Raw genomic sequence first — 16,860 nt, 5'->3', positions numbered from 1 at the left:
AAACGCTCTGTAAGGAAGCGTCCTGTCTGATAAGACGTCTCGTACAATCACACATAAATTGGCGTTGTTTTGGAAGAAACTTTTAGGAAGATTAGTAACGGTTTTTGAAAATCACTTAATTGAGAAATTGGAGATTATAAAGATATTATTGTGGGTTACTGACAGTGATTTTGGGGCTTTTATTCCTACCGTTGTGTGTCACTTCTAGAGACTGCCCTTGACAATTCTATATTATGACGCTAAACTTCGCACATAAATTCATATCAAAATAAAATTATTAATTATTACGCAAGGGAAATATTTCACAACTTCTAGAAGATAAATTTAGATCATCTAGAAAATTGTCAAAAAAGTTTTTTATACTGTAGAAAAAGATGGGTAATGAAATGGGATTTTTAGTGCGTATTTTTACAATATTTTCAATCTTCAGGAAAGATGGGCAAACGAGTTTTGAATTGTTTTTAAATTTAAGCGTTGGGATTACGCAATGGGTAAAATTAAGCATGTATGTGTTTACATATATGTCAGAAAACTATTTCTCGAACTTAGAAAGCATTATTATTATTATTAAGTTAATATTTTGTAAAAACATATCAGGAAAAATGTCAGAAGCCAATATTAGTTAAATCAACATTAACATTTAACTTATGAGACTTTGAGTTTTTTGTACAACGATAATATTGTATTCTTCTCATAAATCGAATGCATCTACAAATAATCCATTTAATATTTCAATTATGTGACTTTCAGTTTTTTGTGCAGCGATAATTGTATTTTCTTCATAAATCGAATGCATCTGTAAATAATCCAAATTATGACGATAAAAGCTATGACAATGACGGCGAAAACGTCTAGCAATAGATACTGGTACCACGCAAGATCCATAGCCGCTGAGCGAAGATGACGCGCTCCTTTGTGCCTGATGACGTATTCAATCCACCAGACTGCGCGGTCCAAAGGACTGTCAGGCTGATCGCTTAATCTGGTCGACATCTTCCTCATATTTTCCTTGTATCTGAAACAGGAAATACTAATGAAGAAATGTGTTCCTTCTAACTTGATGGTAGTGCTTACCGATATAATTGAATGGCTGCCTAGAATAACGTTGTAAGTCAATTTTTACAGTTTGTCAGGAAATTAAAAATATGTTCATTCCATACTAACATTGTTAAATATTACAAAATATGACTGTGTTAGGTCTGTATTAATATTTCAGTAAGTATTCACACCATTTATATATATGTATTATCTTCATCTTCCAAATAACACAACTTTTTGAACATTTACAGTAGAAAAAGGTTGTGTGTCAATCCAGAAGAACAACGTTGTAAAGCAAAGAAACTTAAATACTCTCCATATTTACTGGTAGATTCTTCATGGTTGTTACATTTGAGTACATTAAATAATAATAATAATAATAATAATAATAATAATAATAATAATAATAATAATAATAATAATAATAATAATAATAATAATAATAATAATAATAATAATAATAAGAACTTGAAACAAATTACACAACTTAGATCATATGTTTAGGCATACAATATCAATATTACACAGACAAGAATTTTTTTTTTCCTTTTTCTGTTATTAGGCCATGGCAGAATTCAGAGTAACCATGAAATTATTACCTTTAACTATTCTCCTTTAGCACTCTATAGGCCTACATTGACTTACAACATTATTCTACTCACCAGTTCAGATCGTTTCACACCTGGTTTAATGTCATCTTTCTTCGAAGTATATTCTTTCCCCTGATCCTTTAATGTCTTACGTACATTGTCCTTGCATTGCATGATATTAATCTTACGTTTTCTCTTTCTATTTACGTTTTTTATGAGACCATGTGACACGCTACAAGTATGATTGTCCGCCATTTTATTTGCGTTACAACGTTATTCAGCTCAGCAACACAATCAAAATACTTCAGCTCTCGAAGTAGTGTGAATATCAGCAAGACGATGACAGCATATGATGCAAGATGTGCGATACAACATTTTTCAGCCGAAAACTCAGTTTGGTCAAAAACGGACTTACAACGTTATTCTAGGTAGCCATTCAATTATATCTTCAATTCCTAAAATTTTGATTATTAAATATTTTGAACACTAACGAGAACATTCTTTACATTTGAAATAAAATCAGTTTCGAATTGATGATGTTGTGTAAATAGTATGACGATAAAGATTGTAATAATCATATTAAAGATGATGATAATATTCAATCGTTCAATTAATCATTCGTAGGCTTCTGCCCAAGGGCAGATCCCTCACTGCAAACCTAGCATTCTACAATCTTCCATCTTTTTCTCCTTCCTTTTCGTTTCCACATAAGATCCATATAGCTTAATGTTATTTATGATCTGATATCTTCTTCTGCCTCGAATTTTTTTTCCCTTTAACCAGTCTTTCAGTAGGCAGTTTCTTTTTCGCCAGTGATTCAGCCAGTTACTTTTTCTCTTCCTGATTAGTGTCAGCATTATCCTTTCTTCATCCGTTCTTTCTCGCACGATTTTTTTCTTATTTTGTCTGATCATTTCGCACGCTCCATTCTTCTCCATACCCACATTTCAAATGCATCCAGTCATTTTTTTTTTTAATTTCGCCCGTATTATGCATACTATTGTCCCGTACAATACCATACTCCACACAAAGCACTTCACTAGCCTCTTAGTTCTTTTTTCAAAGATCAACAGAAATTATGTTCCTTCTTCTTTTAAAAAGGTACTTTACCATTGCTATTCTTTCGGCTTCTTGACAACAGCTTATGTTAGAGATGTCGCCATGTTATTTGTCCGCATGGTGCGCAGATGGTGGAGGGAGGGCGGACGGAGCTTACAGCTTGATCAGACGCATGTGGGCTGAGCGTGTCTGAGCGTCTGTGAGCAGTATCGGGGAGAGAAGTGAAGAAAAAGGGGAACACTCCCGTCACGTGATCTAAAGGTAGGAGTGACTGGCCATAAATTGGTTTCTGCGTCGCGGACAAATTACATGGCGACTAGGGCCTATAGCACAATTAAAGTATTTGAAATTGTCCACTTGTTCCACACTTCATTTTGAATACGCAGCTTTACATTCTTTATTTTTCTTTTGATAACCATGATCTTCGTCGTGTTTTGTTTCTCATTATAGGATGTAGAGTTGAAGTTTATCATCATCATCATCATCATCATCATCATCATCATCATCATCATCATCATCATCATCATCATCATCATCATCATCATCAATATCATCATCATCATCATCATCATCATCATCATCAGCGCTACAACCCAAGGAGTCTTCTTCATTCCTCTCTGTTTTTTGCTCGACTAGTCCAGTTAAGCACTCCAATACTTTTAGCATCCTTTTCTATGTCGTCCTCCCATCTAGCTCTCGGTCTTCCTCTAGTCCTCTGTCCTGGATTATATAAAAAGACTCTTTTAGCTGGTCGTGTGTCTTCCATTCTTGCCAAATATCCAGCCCATCTTAAACTATCAGTTTTTATTATCGTAATGATGTTTGGCTCCTTATATAGTTCAGCATTGTATCGTATTTTCCATTCATTGTTTACTAAAAATTGCTGTTAGTATTTACCTCTCGAAGATTAGACTGAAAATGTAATTGCAGGTAAGTGTAATTATCTAAGTTGTGTCATGTAATTAAATAAGTTTATATGTAATTAATTAAGATGATATGCAATTTAGTTCATATGTAAATAAATTAACGTGGTATGTAATTAATTAAGATGATAGGTAATTAAATATTATTTGTATCTATAGATGAGACATCGGATGCTGTGGGACGGTAAATAGCTCACGTTGTTGTAGGAGTGATGTCCTCCAATGAACCAGAAAAGAAATTTTTGACATCGGAAATACTACAAAAAGTAAACAATGTAGGCCTAACTATTGTTAACCTTTTTGAGATTCACCTATAGTATGTATAATATCGTATGTTGAGCGAACTTTCTCGCAATACAAGCATATTTTTAGTGAAAACAGAAGGAATTTCACTTTTTCCCGCTTAAAAATGCACATTGTTATATATTGTAACGGACTACAATTTGTATCAGAATAATGTACGTAACTCGATTGCAAATACTTGTGTGTAATTTGACTAACTCGTCGTTGTTGTAAATATGTGTAAATGTTGTAAACATGTGACGAATCAAGGCATATGCTACGCGCATACATACTATATGGCAGTGGTAACCTGTAGAAACTTTGCATTTTCGTTGCGCCGATCTATACCAGTTAACAGTCGCCTTCTGTCGCTGGACTGCTCCTATCAATAGTAAACACAGGTACTCTATACACCAGTACCAGTGAACCTCGTGGCGAACTGGGACAAAGTGTCGTCCCTACTAATAAGACTGGCAAAGCTCGGATGGGATTAATTCCAGAGTGGAAAAAGCAAGGAAATACACCCCCGAATTACTAGTCGCCGCACCCCACGAGATGATACAAATTAATTCCATTCGAGCTTTACCAATCTTATTAACTACACAGAAGATGCCTTTCTTGGAAATAACGAAACCTCGTTCATTGCAGGCTTATTTTATTTTCACTTAACTGTACTTGGCATTGGAAAGGGTCGTAATGTGCCCCTCAAAAAAAAAGGCTCGATTTTCTTTGGAATTTCTGCCGTGAGTCGCCGTGCACTCTGACTATGAGATCACTCACTACTGGTCTGTCACCTCGTGCCACAGTTCAGCTGTTCTGTGACTCCTGACGCACATGACGTCATTCAAATTCGTTATCAGAGATCGGAAACAACCATGTATATCTCTAATAACAATAAAATTAATATATTACATCTTATTCGTCACAATCGGCTTACGTAGGATTGTAGATAACTTCTGTAAGTACTGCTTTAATAGTAGGTTTGGTAAGCTTGTCGAGGTCCAATGCCACTCCTGCTCCTTCTTCAGCTATTTTCCGCACATTGAGATGCTGATCTCCGAAGAATGGAATGCATATAAGAGGAACTTTGGCTCTAATGGCTTCCAGTGTGCTCTGCAGTCCTCCGTGGTAAATGAATACTTTGATGTTGGGATGATCTGAAAGGAAAAATTATAGTAATAATATAACCGTAATAATATTGTAGGTTAATCAGACTAGCCGGCTCGGGTTCGATTCCCGACGGGGTCAGAGATTTTCATGTAAAATTTCTTCCTCGAGACTAGGAGAGGCGGCGGTGCACAATTTCTAATCACTAAATTGTACAACAGTAGGCCTATACCTGGATTAAATCCGCAGTGTATATGAAGAGAAGACATATGTCACTGTTGATAGTGATTCGTCCTTTGGATGGGGTCGTTAAGTCTGGCGGCCCTCGACAGAAATAGGCTATGTGTCGGCACTGGGTTTCCCCTTTTCCCTTCCTCACCATCATCGTCCTCATATATTCCCTACACTACACTTAGGCTACACAAAAACTCACCCTAGTACAAGACATATCTCTTCACAGATACTACACATGCCCGCCGAAGTGATGTACAAATTGAAAATTGGTCACAGTCCTGCCATCTATCCGCAATATGCGGAATCCGAATCACGCCAGTGAAAGTGGTTAGGCATAGATACATACACGTATTGTAGGTTAATTAAAATTGTGGTTTATAATAAATATATCTTAATATAATATAATAACGGGTCGGTCTGGTTGGCGCAGTTAGTACAGCGCTGGCCTTCTATGTCCGAGGTTGCGGGTTCGATCCCGGGCCAGGTCGATGGCATTTAAGTGTGCTTAAATGCGATAGGATCATGTCAGTAGATTTACTAGCATGTAAAGAACTCCGGCACACCGGCGACGCTGATATAACCTCGGTAGTTGCGAGCGTCGTTAAATAAAACATAACATTTAAATATTTTCCGATGAAAATTGTTTGTAAAAAAATAAACATTTGGTTTAGCTACAAGATATTTGATGTATAAATAAATTCATAAACTTTCTCCACATATTATCTTTTCTTTGATGAATGAGATTATTACAAAAACACAGAATTTATTAGAGGAATGAAAATAATGAATTCAGTCAATCATGTGCTGCATTACTTTTATCTTCTGAAGGAGATGTTTGGATATACAGTGCATACATTTTATCTTTCCACGCTCGTATATGGGTCTAGAGTCAGCAGTAAGTAGTGACAGTCATGTGCCCCATTACTTTTATCTCCTGAAGGAGATGTTTGGATATACAGTATATACGTACATTTTATCTTTCCGCGCTCGTGTACGGGTTTAGAGTCAGCAGTATGTAGCTGAGTACCCTGCCATTCAAGGACAGGCTTAGTCGCTGATAAAACGGGTGTCTGTTATTGTGTGCAATACTGAGTTGAGTTTCAGAACAGTGCTCATGTTATAATTGTGTGCATTGTTTGTGTCTATAGCATGAGTTATGGTTTAGATATCTAATACAGAGGAAATAATTTTCATTTGTCGTAACTTTTCTAAACATTGAATCACATGCTCAGTGTCGTAGAGAATTTAATGACGTTTTCCTGGGATTTTTCTACCTAAAAAGACTATAGTTCATGAAATAGTGAATAATTCAAAACTACGGGATCAGTATTGGACAAGAAAATGAAAGGGTCATGTTTTAACAGAGGGAAAACTTGAATGATATCGATGCTCGATTGGAATATTCTCTGCGAAAATCTCTCCCGAAGTTAGCACAACAAGCATGTATCAGCCATACATTACGACATAACATTAGAAAATTACTGAAAACGAGAAAGATATAACCGATGTTTCGAGAGCAGAACTGCAACTTGTGAATCAATAACTTACATGTTTAGACGCTACAACGCCTGCCTTGCAATAAATGAGAAAGTTGCAAAATCATCTTTGAAAAATTAAGATTTTTTTAGCACTTTCATAAATTGAAATTGTAAAAAAACTGTCCTTTTACAGTTTGTCTCGAGTGTTCTAGACACACGCCATAACTGACCGTTCAGCGGACCGCGGGTGGGCAGCTTCGCTGTGCACTGTTGCTTCCACTCTACTTCCGCTAGTGTGGAAAGATAAACTGTATGCACTGTATAATAGGGAATTGTAGACTCATATGTTTTTCTTTTCTTGGTCACGTCTTCTGGCTGACGTCTGATGTTTGAATTTGACAGTAGGTCCAAAATAAGTCTTAAAGTGCTGTTATATTTATTCGACGTGAACTACAGTCTAGTGTTGAATTTTATGGGCAGTATATGGGATTGTTCGCGTAGGCTTCCGCGGCTTGTGTACATGGTCTGTGGATAAGATTCGGGGCTTCTACCGCGTTGTCTTGGTGTTGGTGGCTGACGTTTCGACCGCTGTGTTGTGGTCATCTTCAGAGCAGTTGGATAAGGAAATAGTCTGCGAGCTCGTATATACAGGGTGTTTCAAAAATACGGGGCATAATTTCAGGTATGTATTTCCCACATGTAGACAATCGAAAAAGTTCATTACAACACGTGTCCGGAAATGCTTCATTTCCGAGTTATGACCTTCACAACATTCAAATTCACCGGAACGTTTTTCTTTCCGCAGGTCGTTGTCATTACAGAAGATGTTCAAAATGTCCACCTCCTGCTTGAATACAGACCTCACATCGATGTCTCATTGACCTGCGAACACGATCCCAAACTCCAGGAGTATTGCGTATGTCCTCAGAACTTGCCACAATTCGATTCCGAAGGGATTCCAAATCAGGCACCGGAGACGAATAAACCAAAGATTTTAAATGCCCCACAAGTAGAAATCGAGAGGGTTCAGATCAGATGAGCTGTCAGAGTGCCCTCTTAATGTCTTCTTTGACGGCAACGACCTGCGGAAAGAAAAACGTTCCGGTGAATTTCAATGTTGTGAAGGCCATAACTCGGAAATGAAGCATTTCCGAACACATGTTGTGATGAACTATTTTCATTGTCTACATGTGGGAAATACATACCTCAAATTATGCCCCGTATTTTTGAAACATCCTGTATATATATATATATATATATATATACTCGATGGAGGGAGTACATTCGGTGATTGGTCGTGGGTTCTCCTTTTGGCATCTGATTGGTCCTTCGTTGTCCAATCGGTTGAGGTCTGTATGAAGGGGAGTATTCATATTAAATACTGGCCCTCATAAAATCCGAAAGAGTGACCATGATACCGTGCCGTTACCGGGGAAGTCTATTCCAAGATCATACTTAGGAACGAGAAACCAGGTCTCCACATGTACGCGGCGCCCCTCCCTCCCCTTCATCCTGGTTTAGCTTCTTACAGCCCCGAACCCCTTGCAAGGACGCGTTTTGCGTATCTTTTAAATTTGTCTTCCCAGTTCTCCTCTTTCAATTCAATTCAGTTCAATTCAATTTACTATTTCCTTATCCAACTGCTCTGAAGATGACCACAACACAGCGGTCGAAACGTCAGCCACCAACACCAAGACAACGCGGTAGAAGCCCCGAAGCTTATCCACAGACCAAGTGTATGGGATTGTTTATATAGATAGAGAATTTGAAACTTTTTCGGTGTGAGGGACGATGAAAACATTTCACTTGTCAGAATCTGAAAATTGAGTTGTTTGGCAGCAGAAGGAGAAATCATAAAGACAAAAGAGGTAATATATGAATACTTTACGTAGAAGATCCTGTTGCGGTAACCACTTGGCCACCTTTACGTTGCTGGGCTGTCCCGGCAACTGATCTGTCTCCCACTTCCACAGCACTCTGAATTGTGGCAGCTCTTTAAACACGTCCAGGAACATCTGCCTTGTATCTCCTGTTAGAGTGCCATTCCTAAGATTGGTTCCGAGGCTGAAGTATATCACGCCCTCAGGTGCTCCATCGAGGAAGGTTTGTAAGTCCTGTGCATCAAAAAGTGTGGCTTTTTTATATTGGAAAACATATTAAATATGTGGTTTAAAGTATAAGCTTAGTCCTAATATTGAGCTGGTGAACGACTTTCAGACTGGCTGCATCCTCAAATCGACCTGCAAAATGTCTCTCTCTGTAGGCCTAATGTAAGGCAACTCTCGGAATATCTAGCATTCTTTTCGGTTATATATGATATTTATTTGCATCAATACTTAAGACTGTAATTGGCGTTTTGTTAAGTCACGTCGATTGAAGTTCAGTTAAATATATTTTTGGTCACTTTACTGGAGTCAGTTACGAGCGACAGCATATCAAGAGTGCGGTAGGCAATAGAACAACAAATATCTGTGTACAATTAAGTTGAGAATTGAATGAGTAGAAGATATTTCCTCATATCACCTTTCTGAACAAGAAAATGTTATAGAAACTGTAAATAAGAAATTAGTTATCAGTTGTAGCAAAAGGGGACGGAAATTTTGTTGTCAGGTACTGAAGAAAGAGATGTTTGCGAGACTCTTGTTCTTAGAAAAGCTGGAACTTCTAATACTCAGTAAGCTTACTTACCGATGGTAAGTAAACTGCAAATGAAATAAGTTACCCGTTCCGTTTTGATATTGAAGATTTTTTCAGATACATTCATACTTATTCAATAGGAGAAATATGAAATATTTACTACTTAAGTGTCGATTTTGATAGTTTTGGTATTGATGTTGGAGTTATTGAGCTGATTTTTTAAACAAAGAATGAAGTAACATATTGGTTCCGATAGTAATTTTTTTTCCAGACAAGTACATTCATAATTATTCGATAGCAGGAATGTGAAATATCTACTGGGTGTTCAGTTCAAAATGTGTCATGGCTCGCTGTATGCCGTCATGTGGCTAGTCGATGAGCCTAGAGAATTCAAACTTCCTACACTTCCGCAGAGGTGTGTTACTTATCTGCCAGAGAAGTTGCCTACCAAGTACGGCGTTCATTCAGAAGAGTACTTACCGATACGTACGGTAACGCCGGTAGTGGCAGGAATGTGAACTGTTTCGAAACATGTACTGAGGTGAGTTTTTTCTTACTGTCGGGATATGGGGAGAGGGTTAAGACGATTACTTACGTATTTGTTGACATTAACTGCGACGGTCAACATGGACACGGAGCATTTGATTTGTATTGTGGAATGTTGTCGTACGCAACCGATGATAACAAATACCCTGCGTACGACTTGGCTGCGCAAAACACAGTTCGAAAGAGGTTATGGTAGCACATAGATCGTACAGACCGCCATCTGTTGCTACGACGTTCAAGTTATACCGCACACGTTCTCAAGTTCAAATTGAAGAACGCCTTAAATAATAGGCAACTTCTCTGACACAAGAGCTGAAACTCGCTTCAAATCGCTGACTCACCAGTGACGTCATGACCCACTTTGAAACGAACACCCAGTAGTTAGATATGTGTTGTTCTTGTACTTTTAGTAGTAGTGGTGGTAACGGTGTATAAGCATTTAAAATTATTAAATTCTAGAAGTGAATTCCTGATGTTTTGGAACATGTTTGTAAAGAAAACATTATTTTTTGCCAGAGCCTATTTTCAATTCTTTAGAGACTAATTCCTACACTTTTAAGCCTATTTTAGGCACCTAAAATTATATTTTATCGACCTAAAAATCCGTACCCTATTGATTAGTTATGCTTATATTACTATGATGTACCGAAGTACATATAATATTTCCGTGCAGGAATTCTGCATTACAATATGGTGAAGAATGGGTAGAACGGAAAAAAAATTCTCTCCGGCACCGGGATTCGAACCCGGGTTTTCAGCTCTACGTGCTGACGCTTTAACCACTAAGCCACACCGGATTCAAAAGCCGATGCCGGATTGAATCCTTCTCAGTTTTCAATCCAGCATTGTTTTTATTTTTCACTTCATTTATTGTATTCCATAATTAGCAATGAAGCTTTAAGATGTGGAACAAGTCAAAATTTTACAAGATTACAATCACAATTATATTTTTACAATTTTTTTTACAATCCTCCTCAGTTTCAATCCCGGGTTCGAATTCAGGTGCCGAAGTGAATTTTTCTCCGTTCTACCCATTCTTCATCATAAGATAATGCAGAATTCCTGAACGGAAATATAATATGTACTTCGGTACATAATAGTAATTATTGATTTTAGGTCATATCTCTATTACACTGGTGAAATGCACACAAACTTAATTGTCCTTAACTTCCCCTTTTTAAGTTAAATTTTCTTTAGTCAAAAATGTCTTTGTAATAGTTTGCTGAAATTGGTTCTAACAACGTATAAAATAAAACTAGAAAATTTTGTAATCTCAGTAAAACGTAATACCACATTTCTTCTTCATATTCCTCCGGGATTGCAGTTGGTATTTAAGCCTGTTACTACAGGGTGTTCAGTTCAAAGTGTGTCATGGCTCGCTGTATGCCGTCATGTGGCTAGCCGATGAGCCTGGAGAATTCAATCTTCCTACACTTCCGCAGAGGTGTATAACCTATGAGGAAGAGAAGTTTCCTAGCAAGTACGGCGTTCATTCTGAAGAGTACGTACCGATACGTACGGTAACGCCGGTAGTGGCAGGAATGTGAACTGTTTGGAAATACATACTGTCGGGATATGGGGAGAGGGTTAAGACGATTACTTACGTATTTGTTGACATTAACTTCGACGGTCAACATGGACACGGAGCATTTGATTTGTGTTGTGGAATGATACCGTAAGCAACCGATGATAACAAATACCCTGCGTACGACTTGCCGGCGCAAAACACAGTTCGAAAGAGGTTATGGTAGCACACAGACCGTACAGACCGCCATCTGTTGCTACGACGTTCAAGTTATACCGTCACGTTCTCAAGTTCAGATTGAAGAACGCTTTAAATAATAGGCAACTTCTCTGACATATAAGCTGAAACTCGCTTCAAATCGGTGACCTAACAACAGTGACGTCATGACACACTTTGAAATGAACACCCAGTACTTCATAAGTGTCGATTTTGGTAGTTCTTGTACTGATGATGTTTTGTTGAGCTGATATTAAATCAAAGGATGAAATAAGTTCTAATAGTGAAAGTTTTTTAACGTACATTCATACTTATTCAATAGCAGAAACGTGAAACACTTACTCCTTAAGTATTGGTTTTGGTAGTTGTGATACTGGTGGTGTTGTTGATGCTGAATTTTAAACAAAGACTAAAATAATATATTGGTTCTGATATTAAAAGTTTTTCGGATACGTAAAAAATGTATTCCTACATTATCGGTTTTGGTGCTTGTGATACTGATGATTGTGCAGTTGAAGCTGATTTTAAAACGAATGAAATAAGTTACGGGTATTGATGGTGCACTTTCTTAGATAGACCCTGTATTTACATTTACTCAAAAGCAATGATATAAAATATTCTGGTAATTTTAGTACTGATAGTAGCGTTGTAGATTGTCATTTTTAAACGGTGATTGAAATAATTTCTGGTTTTGGTAGTGAAATTTTTTTTAGTTACAGTACTACTTTTTTAATAGCACGGACGTAGGACAAACTCGGCTAATTTCGTGATATTTTTATTTAAATTTGTCACTAAAATTGTACCAGGGACAAATGCAATTCTGATAGTGTAATATAAATGACGGAAGGTGTACTGTAACGTATATTTTGTTCACTGCGCTGTTGCAGTGACGTAAGGTTTTTTTTGGAAACAACTTGAAGATTTGTGAGATCTATACCTTTGAATTTGTGAGTGAATATACCATCGGATTTATTTTGTTAAAAGAACAAATTTTTGCTGTATTGTGATCAAAATTGTTTTCAGTAGTAAGTACTGACATTGTATACTTTTTGGTGAAAAATATAAACTTATCAATGCACTGATTATGTAACATAGCTTTATCTTGTGAGGTTATTTTCTTAACGTTTTTTTCATTCGACGAGGCTATTTCTTCTCTCTTTAAAATTTTTCTGTGGTATTAGAATATTCTCGGGTGGAAGAAAAAAAAAATGCATGAAACGTAAAATTTTTATGTGAGTATTCATAGCATCTCTTGACATATTATGCATGTCATGCATGTTGAAGATAGCACATAATCGCAGCATCAAATATAAAAATAAAACACAATATAAGTGATATGAAAGAGGCAATTGACTGTGTCTAAAACAAAGGAAAACTGCCGCAGAGTAACTTTGTCTTCTTCTTGGCAAGTTCTACGAGGATAAGGAAGGGACTAAAGCAGCATTCAAGGAGAATGACATTTCCAGTCTCTCAAGTGAGTTAAAAGAGGTAGACAACGAAACAGCATCATCTTCAGGAACCAAACAAAGAAGATCTGTGCTTAAAGAAAAGCCAAATGATAAGCCTAATGATTTTTGTGCGGATCTTGCTCAGGAAATTTCGAGGACGACAAGCATGGTGAAAGAAGGATTCAGTGTGTCGGTTATGGTCATTGGTTTCATGATACATATTAATACCTTTCAAATTACAGAAAGAACTTTAATTGTTTGGGTTGTAGGTGTGAATTTGACTGAGGAATTTAAAATTTGCCTTAATATTTTGAATTGAAGGACTATCACAAAAATACCCGTGTTTCTATCACGAAATTATAGGCCTACCAACCTTTCTAGAGTGTTATTTTTTTTGTTTATTTGTACTGTTTGCTTATAAGTATTATATAAATTTATTTGAGGTAAAAATGCTGATATATAACTTGAAATCTAATTTTTAAAATTTGAACCTTATTTTTTCACTAAAATCTTAGTATCATCACAGTCTATTATATACATTCGCGAAGCTCAATACGTAGTAAATATGCAAACATTAGATAGTTGCTCACCACTAGGATCGCTAATATCGCCTCATTACAGGCAATGCAAAATAGTACCGTCACAGTCTATTGTTTCTAGCACCCTCAAAACACAAGCTTCGTGACTGTATATAGTAGACTGTGGTATCATGAAATTAACCGACTCTGCCCTATAAGATGTTCTCCTTGTAAGTTTTTTTTTTTTTTTTTTTTTGATTCCAGTAGGCCTAGTGTGAGGATGACTTTTAAACGAACAATGGACTAACCGGTTTCGATAGTCAAAGTTTTTTCAAGTCCAGTCTTATTTGTTCAGTGGCAGGAACTTGGAAGATTTACTCCTTGTCCGATTTGGTAACTCTGGTACTGATGATGATGATGATGATGATGATGATGATGTTTTAGAAGGAAGAATGGAGTAACTTAATTATAACAAAACAGAATATCTGGGTGTAGGAAAGGAAGTTTCCAACATAGTTATAAATAATGAAATAATAAGGAAATGTGATAGTTTTACATATCTTGGTACACATAAAACCTCAAAAGGAACATGTCAAAAGGATATAGATAGTAAAATTGCTTTAGGTAAACAGGCCACAAAAATATTACATGGATTATTATGGAGCAAGAATATATCAAAGGTAGTAAAAAAAATGATGTTTCAAGGTATGGTAGAAAATATAATGTTTTATGGGGCGGAAATGTGGCCAATTACACAAAAAAAAAGAAACAGAATAAGAATTGTGGATTTGGATTTTATGAGAAGAAGTTTACAACTTACAAGACAAGACAGAGTAAAAACACAACACATTTGGGACAAAATGGAAATTAATTGTTCAGTAACAAACAAGTTGGAAAACAAACAACTCCAATGGTACGGACATGTAGAGCGTATGTCAGAAACACGATGGCCCAAACAAATTTTGCAGTACTCTCCGAGAGGTAAGAGAAGAAGAGGAAGATCAGCTATGAAATGGAAATCTCACATAGCTAATGCTTAGGAAGAACGTGGACTACAAATAGGAGACTGGAATAACCGGCAATTTTGGAAACAAAAGACTAACTCCTAAAAGGGGAATGTCAAGGAAGGAAGTAAGGAAGGAAGGAATGGAGTAACTTACTGGTTTTGAGGGTTCAAATTTCAGATACCATCCTGCGTCCTCATTAGTAGGAATTCATAGATTTACTCCTTGTCGGTTTGGTAATTAAGATAGATTTGAAACTCTTGTTGGTGAGGGTGTTGATAATATTGATGCTGATTTTAAAAGAAGAATGGATAACTTACTGATTTTGATAACATATATATATTTTTTTTTTTCACATAAAGTTCTATTCTTCAGTAGCAGCAACGTATAGGATATACACATTTTTTTTACTTTGGTAGTTGTGGTACTGATGATGGCGATGTTGGTGGTGAGATTATGATGGTGATAATGACAGAAGCAATGATAATGAGAGTTATGAGAGTGATGTTGAAAATATAAAATGAAAATATCTTACTGTGGGTAATGGCCGAGGTTCCCTCAGATGAATTCCTCCTATTTGTACAACGGCAGGAACATTTGGTTGTATGTAAGCTATTTTGCTTTCGTAGTTAACCAGCAAAATGCTTACGTTCTTCTCCAAATCTCCAACATACGGCAAATCTCTTCTGAAATACTTTTTCGCAAATTCGTCTTGAGCAGGTACCACTACCATGAACCAAATATATCTGAACCACAGTGAATACAAGAAACGTACGAGCCTTTCCCAGAAAGTGGCTCGATCTGTGAAGGGGATATTAATATCCGTTATATAAGCCGGGTTAGTAGGATTGGCCACGGAGTCATGTCCTGAATAAAACAATGCAAACGGTGAGATGCCGATCAAAGGTGCCGAGAAGTGGTATGCATAAGCATTGGAGCAAACACTTCCGACCCATTCTACTATTACCACATCAAAGTGATTCTCTTCGTGTAACAACCGTTGAACGTGAGGATTTTCAAACATTATTCTGCACGTATCTGTTACTAATTTTGCCATATTTGAAATTAAATCTATTACTCCCATACTTCCTTCCTTCTGTGCAGCGAAACTATATCTCTTCTCCCAGTATTCAGCTGATATTGACATGTCTATTTCCGTAAAGTTTTTCACATCCCTGTCCCACATAGGGTCTGTAGTAATGGTGACAATCTCGTGGCCCCGTGACTGTAGTCCCCTCATCAGTGATCGGTATATCATTTGATGACTTTTTGACGGCAAGGGAAATACTCCTAATATTCTTGCCCCGAAAGCTATCGACGCCACGAAGCCCATGACCTGAAGAACGTAAATAATTTTACGCATATTTGTTGCTCAGAAGATGCCGAGTATTACCTGAAAGAAAATATACCACATATTTTGTAATAACACAATTTATTACACAGTAAGTGTTGAAGCAATTTAACAAAGCTTTATTTAAAGCTTTAAGTAAAGTTGCTATACTATAGCTACTGCTACTGTAGGTCTAACTCGTTTTACTGTTTACAGCAATTCTGCTATTCTTTTTTTTTTTAATCAACTGATAAAAGACTTTCAACACTGCAATTTCTGCAATTGATACTTCTAATACTATTAGAAGTACTTTTTCTCAACTGAGAATTACTATTAATTGTTTTCGATATACCGTACTTTGATAATGATCCAAACTATAAAAAAATTAATTAGGAGTATGTTGATATAATACATTTATTCATTTCTTAATTGATAAACTAATAAACCTTCCATCCCACAGTTCGCCTGTGATACGCGCGAACTTCAAGGACGTTTGTCGGGCGTTGGATGCGTGCAGTTTACCTCAGTTTGTGATACTGAAGGGATTACTCATTCGTGTGTAATGTAATGCAAAGTATTGTTTTTTTTTTAATTTTGGAGAATACTGAAGGGATTACTTATTCCTGCGTATTTTAGTACAAGTTAGTGTTTTTTTTAAACTGTTTAAGAAAATTGTGTTGAATACTCATTCCTGCGTAGTATAGTACACACTATTTTTTCTAATTGAGAATGCTGGATAGAATTTCTTAGGGAGTGTTTGTAGTTTTAAGTTATGCCAAAAAGTGGAAGAAAATATCCGACAAGTCAGTCTGAACATTTCGCGAGAAGAGATAAATTCAGTATTTCAGAACAGTCTTCGAAGATTTCCAGAATGTAAGTTGTCTATATCCCATTCGTTTAATCTGTAAAGTGAGCTTGCGCGTGA

The 16,860-nt window shown here is 36.6% G+C and overlaps 1 protein-coding gene across 1 annotated transcript; it reads right to left on the bottom strand.

Annotated features, from left to right (window-relative positions):
* Positions 1-666: 666 nt before the first annotated feature.
* LOC138702697 (UDP-glucosyltransferase 2-like) lies at positions 667-15,992 on the bottom strand. Its single transcript, XM_069830018.1, has 4 exons — positions 15,141-15,992; positions 8,600-8,825; positions 4,830-5,049; positions 667-1,015 (listed from the first exon to the last, which is right to left on the bottom strand). The coding sequence occupies exons 1-4, from the start codon at positions 15,966-15,968 to the stop codon at positions 736-738; spliced, it is 1,554 nt and encodes a 517-aa protein (XP_069686119.1). The 5' UTR covers positions 15,969-15,992; the 3' UTR covers positions 667-735.
* Positions 15,993-16,860: the final 868 nt, after the last annotated feature.

The sequence above is a fragment of the Periplaneta americana genome, chromosome 7 (assembly GCF_040183065.1).
Source record: "Periplaneta americana isolate PAMFEO1 chromosome 7, P.americana_PAMFEO1_priV1, whole genome shotgun sequence".
Taxonomy (NCBI): Eukaryota; Metazoa; Arthropoda; class Insecta; order Blattodea; family Blattidae; genus Periplaneta; species Periplaneta americana.
Note: the sequence above shows the minus strand (reverse complement) of the source record. Positions and strands in the feature narration are given on the sequence as shown.